The following is an 8,800-nucleotide window of genomic DNA, read 5'->3' as shown; positions in this document are numbered from 1 at the left end:
TGCGATATTTGCAAAGATGGGATTCCAGCCTCCGCGGCAACTGGTCACACCGAAATGAATGGGAACGTAATGAAACTACGTAAGTGGACCAAATTATGTTCGGAAAACGTTAGAAAACTTCACTGCAAGGAAAGCATAGCTTCTTTCAAGGTGGGAAAAGTGGTTTGTCTCCAGATAAAGCCTGCGCAACTCAGTTTGATGAATTGGCTTTTCCGCCACTGATTCTGGCCCCACTAAATAAACATCGATTAATTGGCGGCTCTGCCAGCGCCAAACTATCGAAGTGCCATCTCTATGCCGAAGTTTGTTTTCCTTTTTTCCCGTTGGTTTTTCATTTATTTTTTATCTAAACCCGGGTTCAACTCACGTTTTCAGGCCAATTTATCGACTCAACTTGGAGATCTGAGCCTGCTGGACCCGACCGGCTTGCTCCTGGACCCGCTGACTGGCCAGGATGTCCCTGACCGGGCTGTGCATCGAGTTGCGTCCGAACCTGCGCAGCGGCGTGGTCTTCCTGCAGTTCGACCACAACATCGCCGATCGCAACGAAACCCGCCTCGTCATCCGGGAGCACAATGTCTACATAGCTGCCAAGTCGCCGGGGAGCGCCTCCAGCACTGCCAGTCGTGCCACCTTCTCCAGCACCGCCAGTGACAGCGACAGCGAGACGGATGAGGAGGAGGTGGAGTCCCTGGTTATCAGACACGACTGCTTCGGCATGGACATCGGCTGCATTTCCATCTTCGTGGTCGCCGGCCACCACATCAGCTTCCGCTTCAACTATACCCAAATTGATCTGGACGCCTTGGACGGCGGCGCCGTCCAGGTGAGCATGGCACCCCTGCTATGCTCGTGCCGCGAAAACGAACCCATCTCGGTGACCTGCCGCGACTGCCGGGCCACCTTGGTGGAGGAGCGGTGTTACCGCCGGCTGCGCGAGTTTCCCAGCTGCGTGGTGGATCCCAGCGAGTTCTTTTGCCACAATCACGGCGTGGCGGGTGGATGCGAGGATGAAAGCAAGGTGCCAAGCCTGGTGCCCGGCGAGGCAGATCTCTTCTATGGCCTCAACTATGTGGTGGTGAGCATGAATCGGGACTCGAGTCCCAGTATCCTGAACCGCGAGGATCACTTGTACTGCAAGCGCTGCATGCGTTACCTGGGCGTTACTATGTTCAATGGGGCGGCGGCCCGCCTCTGGGCCGATGCAGTGCGCTGGTTGCCAGGCAGAGAATGTAAAGCCACAGCCACCCTGCCGCGTCACTTCTTCCAGAGTTCCTCGATGACCCAGCTGGTCAAGCGACTGCTCTACTCCCTGTGGCCACAGCCTCTGCCGCAGCTCTGCCTGAGCACCAGTCGCGCGGTGCTGGTCACCTCGCTGCCCAGTCGCCGCCGCCATCAGTACATGTTCATCCATGTGGTGGAGTCACAGCTGCGCGTGCTGCGTCGCATCCAACCGGACTCGCAGCAGCTGCGTTGCTACCGAGCCTGCAAGCTCTACTACGGCGTTTTTGGAGCTGGCGAAGGGGAGCAGGAGCCGCCGCTGTTGCAGCAGTGGCAGGCACATCAGTCGGTGCCCCAAATGGAGATCTCTCCAGCTATGTTCCAAACATTGCAGGAACGCTTCGAGCTCAATACCCAGCTTATACCACATGCCTGGAGGTTGAACTCGGTAGCGGAGGGCCTGCAGCTGTCGTATTTCTTCTACGAGGATGAGGCGCAGCCGGAGGGCGTTATAATGGCTGATGATGATGATGATGATGCCGTCACTCGGCTTGGCAAGAAGCAGCCGGATGATCAGTACGAAACAGATGCCGGGCATGCCAGCAGCGAGAGCGAGAGCGATGACGAGCACTCTGATTCCGATGAGGATGTGTGTCACTCTGTGGAAAGGCGCACAGGTATCAAGCGGTGCCCCACCCCGCCGCATCATTGTCTCAACCTCTCCACGTCCACCTCGTCGGCTTCTTCGGAGGATAAGTAGTCGCCTTCAAACCTCTTTTGCTGTACAAATTTATTGTCCTGCTATGTCATCCTTCAAGGGATCCATTGAAATTGCTGGGAATTTTAGAAAATATAAGGTAAGACTATAAATGACTTAAGACCTCAAATCTAGGCTAGATTTGTGGTGCTTCTCGTTTTGTAGCCTTTGTTTTGACACCTTTTATAAGGTTTTAAAATGTCCAGCAATTTCTTTGGCTTTTCTAGTTAATTTAGATATCAATTTATATATCTATATATTTGTTTACAGATTTTATGGGTTTTCTATGGATTTCCCTCCAAGGCAAAGCAATTTTTTTTTAGTGAAGAAAATTTTGATTTTGTTTATTTCTTGACTCAAGATTGCCTTTTCCTGGCGATGCCCTGGTGTAAGTAATCAACAAGTATTAGCTGGAATGCTACCTTCTAGCACAAATATTACTCGATGGGCATTTTATGTAATTAACAAATATGTATTGCTTTTGTACACTTGTATATTTGGTTTTTCTTTTATTTGGTTAAATTAGTAAAAAATAGTAAATTAGAAAAGCAAAATCAAAGAAAATAAAAGCTAAGAAAAAGATAAAGTAAAAGCAAAGAAAGCTAAACCTACGTAAACAAAAAGCAAAGAAAATAAAAGAAAGAAAAATAAATAAAAAAGAAAAGAAAAGAAAAAGTGAGGAAGATAAAAACAATAGCAAAGAAATAAAGTAAAGTAAAAAAAAAAACAAAAGCAAAGAAGTAAAAGCGGAGAAAAACAAAAGTAAGGAAAGAAAAAGCTTCGACAAACAAAAGTTAAGAAAGTAAAAGCAAAAAGAAGCAGCAGCAAAGAAAGTAAAAGCAAAATCAAAGAAAGCTAAGTGTTATTACAATTATTTTAAAACCAATTGAAGTGTTAAAGTTGAAACAAAACAAAATTACTTTTCCCTAGTAGGAAAACCTTTAAAAAAATTTACGTAAATTTTAAAATGCTAAGAAATGTTCACTGACAATTACTTAATATGAAGAAATCGCAATTAATTAATTATCCAAACGGAACAACATTATTGTCAAACATTTTCGAGTTGAATTCAGCTTCTAAACAAGGACAACGCGGAGGGAAATCCTATTGTAAAGGGGATTACTTTTGAAAACTCGAATGTTAATCATAAACTGCACATATATATGTATATATATAATAACTATATATTAGATAAAGTCAACGGGATGAGTGTGAGGGAGGACAGCCGTCCTGCACCCTCGACAAATGTGATTGAAGACGCGCTTTGGGTGTAACTCTCAACTTGTGTGTTTAGTTTTTAAGCGAAACTCATGTGTTCCGAGGACAGAAGGCTGGCCAGGATTGGCTGCGAGAGGCGGGAAAAGATAACAATAAATGAGAGTGAGAAACGAATAAAATAAAAAAAAACAAATACCTGGCTTTGAATTCGCTTTAAAACCCATTCTTTCCCTTCTACTTGGCCAGGCGTCGCATCTGCTGGGTCTGCTCGCTCATGGCGATCTGGGCATTGTCCGCCTGATTGATGAGGGAATCCAGCTTGTCCAGCTGCGAGTCCATGCGCTTTTGTTTGGCCGCCTTTGCGGCACTTACCTCGGCCGCCGTTGGCGGTGGCTTGGCGGCCAACACAGGCGGACGCTCCTCCTGGGTGGGACCTGCGGCAGTTCCACCCGCCGTTAAATCCACTGACCCGGAACTGGCTCTTGAAAATATATTTGTCAGACTGCCGCAGGCTGTCTGCTTGAAGCGATTCAGCTTCTGTTGTGTGCTGGACAGGATGCTGTTGAGCTCGCCCAGCTTACCGCCCACGCCGCCCAGCGTTTCATCCTGCTGTTCCAGCAGCTAAGATGGGAGGATACTCAGTTGTGGAGGAGAATATTTCGGTTTACAGAGAGGCATTGCTTACCACCGCCTCGGCGGCCTCCTGTTCGGCCAGCTCGTGCTCCAGCCTGGCCTGGCGCTTCCGCTCAAAGTCGGCTCTGTCTGGTGGCTGCAGGCCCAGGAGCTCTGCCCGCTGGCACTCGGTCTCGTAGGTGTGGCTAATCTCCGGCTGCTCCGACATGCTTCCTAATGCCTTCCCTGCGTGCTGGCAACTGGCTTTCGCTGGTCATCGATTTTTTTGTCCCATGTTTGTGGCCCCAATTTGTGGCGCATGCGCTTCTTAGAAGCTTCAGCTGCAGCTGAGGCTGCGGGGTCCTAGTGAAACCCATCGCTAAACCCATTAAAATCTCCTGTAAACGTTCACTTTACTTCCTGCCTACTTATGTATTTTGTATGCTGGTTGGAGCCATATTATAAATTATACACACACAGCTTAAGGTAAGTAAAATATCCCAGGGATCAGGAAGTGTCCGCACAGCGCTCGTAAATCTGTATGTAGGACTCGGTGAGCGTGATCATTTGGGGCAGAATTTCGGTGACATGCAGGTCCTGCATTTCGTACCACTGGCCGTTGGCCTTGTGCAGTATGTGGGCGCGATAGGTGCCCTTCTTGGGGTCACCATCGTGCACAATGTTGGCCACCAGATTGTATTTGGTGTCCTTGACGTTACCGTCCCGCTTTCGCATGCCCAGAATGTCGCCAAAGTCCACGTTCCTGCAACAAGAGAGATTCCCATTAGTTGGGGATATTAGGAATTAAAAAACAAACAAAAAATCTCACTTGATGGGAAAGTTAACAATCGTGGGATTCTTCTCCAGGAAGAAGGTGTTTTTGGTGAACCGCTTGATGTACAAAATGATGAACTGCGGCAGGCGGGTGATCTCGAAGCGCTTCATAAAGTTATCCTTGTACGTCTTGTACTCCTTCTCGGCGCTGCCATTGAACTTGCCCAGCAGCTGGTAGAGATTCACCTGCGGAATGATGTTCTCGCGGAACTCGTCTATGAACAGCGGCGGCGGTGGCAGATCGCAGGTGAGATATATGAAATTAGTATGCTCCACCTGCTCCTTGTACTCCTCGGTGGCCAGCAGCTCCGCCTTGGCCGTGTCATCCAGCTCCACAGGCGGTATCTTCCGCGTATAAATCTGCATTTCACCCAAAAAGATCTTGTAGAGAATGGACGAGTTCGGTTGCTTGGTGCCCTTCATGGCCCGGTGGAGGGTGTTGAGGAACCAGGAGAGGAAATCAATAGGATCGCCCTGCTCGGTGATCTGGAAACGTTTGCTGGACCACAGCACCACCGCCTGGAGCATCTCGTGGGGCGAGACATGCGCCTTGAAGTTGCGCGGATTCCACATCTTACGCATTAGCTCGCCGAAGCGCTGGACAAGCGTAAACATGGAGTCACCCGGTGGTCGCTTGATGTGAGCATAATTCTGCTCACGCAGAAAGTAATCTCGCAGGGGACCCACGTGGGAGAGGGCGTGCAGCACCACGTTGCAGTAGTCGTTCGCCTTGATGTTGTTCAGCCCGACGATGCCCGGTAGATAGAGCACTCCGTCCACGGTGCGCGAGTGCTTCGGCTGCACTTGGTCCAGCTGGGCGATCTCCTGGCGCAGGAATGTCGGATTCAGCACGTACTTGATGTCGTCCAGCGAGGAATCGATGATCTCGTAGTTGTCGGGCAGGCAGTAGAAGCGGAGGGTGTGCAGGTTGAGGAACACGTGGTGCGCCTCGCCCACGGAGTGCGTGTACGCGTGGGTGTTGGTGCCGCGACCCTGGAAGTACTTACCGCACACCAGACACGCGTACACATTGATCCGGGTCAGCGAGATGGAGCAGAGCTTCTCGAAATCAAAGTCCAGCATGTTGCGGTTGATGGTGTCCAGGTAGGGGCACACCCGGTACTTGGGATTGAACACGGAGGGCGTCTCTGTTGGGTGGGTAAGCACAATTAACTTAGTTTTCTCCATTTCCTTGGGATTTTCCACTTATATTTACCATCTTCCTCGACCAGATGCGCCGGCTTTTGCTCCAGCTTTACGCGCTTGGCTGTTAAATGGGACGGGAGTTAGGGATCCGGAACACACCAACGGCAGTGGCTATTAGCGGGGCCAGTACTTACCTGTGGGTTGCGTTTGCGCCATTTCTTGTAGTTGCCTTAAGTCAGTAAATCATTTAAAATTTAATTTGTTGTCGGCAAAACATTGATGCAAAAGGTGCAGTGTGCCCGTTGGGTTCTCTGTTTGAAAAACCAAAGCTTGCCGGAGAGGTGGTATAATAACCTCTCACGTACCCGGTCACACTGATGTATATTTTAAAATTAATTTCAATTCGGAAAGCTAGTTTTTAATAGTTTAATAAATCGTCTTAATTTAATTTAAATATTTTTTGATAAAATAATATAGTAACATTTTGGAAAATAAAATCGTAAAAATTTAATAACTGCCAAAAAAACATCAATTTCAATTCGGAAAGCTGTGCTGTGATAGTTTTTAATAGTTTATTAAAACTGCATAAGAAAATTTGAAAATGTCTAAAATCAACATTTTTGGTAATTTTTTTAAAATTTTAACGATGTAACCCCTTATAAAATTTTGAAAAAAATGGCTAAAATTTTGTTTCTTCCCGACATGGCTAGGTCGACTCGGCTGTTAATGCTGATCAAGAATATATACGATTTATAGGGTCGGAAATGACTCCTTCACTGCGTTACTAGCTTTTGATACCCTCTAGGGGTATTAAATGGGAGAGAGTGACCATCTACATCTCTTTTGACGCAAAGCGTTTTATGTTCTCAAAATATTTACAAAATTAAATATATATATTGCAGATATTTCTGCCAAAATATGGACGTTACTTTCCTGTCCATGCTATATTACTTCTGTTTGATACAAAAAAAAAGTATTAACAAGTCATCTAAATAAATAAGAAAAGTGACACAAAAAAATAAAATAAAAAGAAAAATAAATTTAAAAATATATATTGCAGATATTATTAAACAATTTAATGACAGATAGCGTCCTCCAGATGAAAGTCCCGCGTTTTGTTTTTTTCAAAATGATAAAAAAAATTAAAATAATCAATTAAAAAAAATATTTCAGATAAAAATAAATATAAAAACACGAACGTATTAGAACTAGTGACGATATTAAATAAGAACAAAACATTAAAGTAATGAAAAAAAATAAAGAAAATAAAAATAAGTACTAAACAAATTCGACTTCCCAGTTCGACTGCTCGGCAGCAACTGAAGGAGCTGTTGTATCCCCAGGGGCCTGACACTTAAGACTGATAGCTAATTCAAGTGATCCTTTGTTTCCAAATTGAAAATATTCTTCGATATATTCTTGTCTGTAGACTTTTCCATTTTAAAATATTTCCATTGCCCTTATTAAACTTCTTAATTGATAGAAATCCAGTTCAGCTCAGAGGAGGATGGGGAAGAGGAGGGAGGCTCTCAAATCCGGATCTAAATATATTTATAGTCCAATGTTTATCAGCTTCAGGGGGGAGCTCTACGCCCCTGATACCGGTTCCCTGCATCCCCAAGAGAGCTGCGATCAAGAAACGACCTTAAACGCCCTAGCCGAGAGAGCCAAAGCTCCCGATTCTCCCTCTCTCCAGTGCTACCATCTCCGAAGAAAGCTCCCCTGGAGATTAATGCCTCGATAAGAAGTAAACACTGAATTTCCAGTTTAGTTCTGACCGCAAACCCCATCAACTCGGAGCCACTATATATATACTAATATATTTTTTAGCAGCAAAATGTGGAGCGATCTGGCTGGTAAGGTAATCCTGGTGACCGGTGCTGGTGCCGGCATTGGCCACGCTTTGGTCAGGCAACTGGCCAGCTCTGGAGCCACCGTCATTGCAGTGGTCAGGAAGGAGGAGCAGCTGAAGGAGCTGGTTTCCTACTATCCCAAGTACATTCAGCCGCTGCTGTTGGACCTCAGCGAGTGGCAAAAGGTGCGAGAGGTCCTGGCCAAGGTGCCCCTGCTGGATGGATTGGTGAACAATGCCGGTGTGGCCATTATCAAGCCGTTCGAGGAGCTCACCGAGCAGGACTTTGACACGTAAGTTGCGGGATTTTAAATTAAAAAAAATATATAAAAATAGAGGAATAAGGGGAATCCTTGTGGCACAGAATGTTTCTCTAAGGTAATCATATGCCACATTAAAGATCACTTTTTATATTCATGAATTTATGAATTCTGATAACAAAAGGCCACAATCAGATTATAAACTATGGTAGAGATTGGAGAAATCATTCAAATGACCTCAAAGAAGGACAGCTGGGAGTAGCAAGGGTACTCCTGGTTGGCCAGAAGAGGGGCACCTGCCAACCCATAAAGCGTAAATAATAATTATTAATGTTTTCTTTAAGAAGGAGAAGCCGGTTAAGAAAAAAACAATTAACAATAATTAATAATTAATATATTTTTGCAGTCACTTTAATGTCAACATAAAGGCCGTGTTTAATGTAACCCAGGCTCTGCTGCCCCGTCTACGGGATGGCTCTTCCATTGTCAATGTGTCCTCGATAGCCTCTAGTCGTTCCTTTGGCGGCCACACTGCCTACAGTGCCACCAAGGCGGCCCTCGATTCGCTGACCAAGTCACTGGCCCTGGAACTGGGTCCCCGCAAGATTCGCGTCAACTCTGTGAATCCCACCGTGGTGCTGACCAAAATGGGTCGCGACAACTGGACGGATCCGGCCAAGAGTGGTCCCCTGTTGGCCCACATTCCGCTGAATCGTTTCTGCGAGGTGTACGAGGTCGTGGACGCCACTGGCTATCTGCTGAGCAGCAAGTCCAGCTTCGTGAATGGCCATCACATTCTGCTCGAGGGAGGCTATGCCGTATCCTAAACTCTGAAAACTCGAAAATATATTACCAAGTTTTGTTTGCCAAGAAAAATATCAAGTTTACATTTCATTTTAA

The 8,800-nt window shown here is 46.2% G+C and overlaps 4 protein-coding genes across 6 annotated transcripts; 2 read left to right on the top strand and 2 right to left on the bottom strand.

Moving 5' to 3' along the window:
• Positions 1-61: 61 nt before the first annotated feature.
• LOC108079210 (uncharacterized) lies at positions 62-3,001 on the top strand. 3 transcript variants are annotated; one of them, XR_005990840.2, is made up of 3 exons: positions 136-302; positions 376-2,078; positions 2,249-3,001. XR_005990840.2 is itself a non-coding variant. In XM_017173479.3 (2 exons), the coding sequence occupies exon 2, from the start codon at positions 455-457 to the stop codon at positions 1,979-1,981; it is 1,527 nt and encodes a 508-aa protein (XP_017028968.1). In that variant the 5' UTR covers positions 62-79; positions 376-454; the 3' UTR covers positions 1,982-3,001. The 3 variants fall into 3 exon arrangements, 2 of the variants coding, with proteins under 2 accessions (XP_017028968.1, XP_017028967.1); XM_017173479.3 differs by lacking the exon at positions 136-302 and adding an exon at positions 62-79 and having other exon boundaries at positions 376-3,001; XM_017173478.3 differs by having other exon boundaries at positions 376-3,001.
• A 183-nt stretch (positions 3,002-3,184) lies between these two features.
• LOC108079279 (uncharacterized) lies at positions 3,185-4,067 on the bottom strand. Its single transcript, XM_017173575.3, has 3 exons — positions 3,882-4,067; positions 3,393-3,817; positions 3,185-3,323 (listed from the first exon to the last, which is right to left on the bottom strand). Exons 1-2 carry the CDS (start codon positions 4,035-4,037, stop codon positions 3,431-3,433), a joined length of 543 nt encoding a protein of 180 aa, XP_017029064.1. The 5' UTR covers positions 4,038-4,067; the 3' UTR covers positions 3,185-3,323; positions 3,393-3,430.
• A 148-nt stretch (positions 4,068-4,215) lies between these two features.
• Positions 4,216-6,290, bottom strand: Usp39 (ubiquitin specific protease 39). The gene is made up of 4 exons (XM_017173574.3): positions 5,983-6,290; positions 5,859-5,909; positions 4,638-5,790; positions 4,216-4,571 (listed from the first exon to the last, which is right to left on the bottom strand). Exons 1-4 carry the CDS (start codon positions 6,002-6,004, stop codon positions 4,316-4,318), a joined length of 1,482 nt encoding a protein of 493 aa, XP_017029063.1. The 5' UTR covers positions 6,005-6,290; the 3' UTR covers positions 4,216-4,315.
• Positions 6,291-7,543: 1,253 nt separating this feature from the next.
• On the top strand, positions 7,544-8,776 carry LOC108079154 (L-xylulose reductase). The gene is made up of 2 exons (XM_017173402.3): positions 7,544-7,933; positions 8,307-8,776. Exons 1-2 carry the CDS (start codon positions 7,626-7,628, stop codon positions 8,725-8,727), a joined length of 729 nt encoding a protein of 242 aa, XP_017028891.1. The 5' UTR covers positions 7,544-7,625; the 3' UTR covers positions 8,728-8,776.
• The last annotated feature ends 24 nt before the right edge of the window (positions 8,777-8,800 follow it).

This window comes from Drosophila kikkawai, chromosome X (genome assembly GCF_030179895.1).
Source record: "Drosophila kikkawai strain 14028-0561.14 chromosome X, DkikHiC1v2, whole genome shotgun sequence".
Classification (NCBI taxonomy): domain Eukaryota; kingdom Metazoa; phylum Arthropoda; class Insecta; order Diptera; family Drosophilidae; genus Drosophila; species Drosophila kikkawai.
The sequence above is the reverse complement of the archived record's forward strand: the minus strand, read 5'-3'. Positions and strand labels throughout refer to the sequence as shown.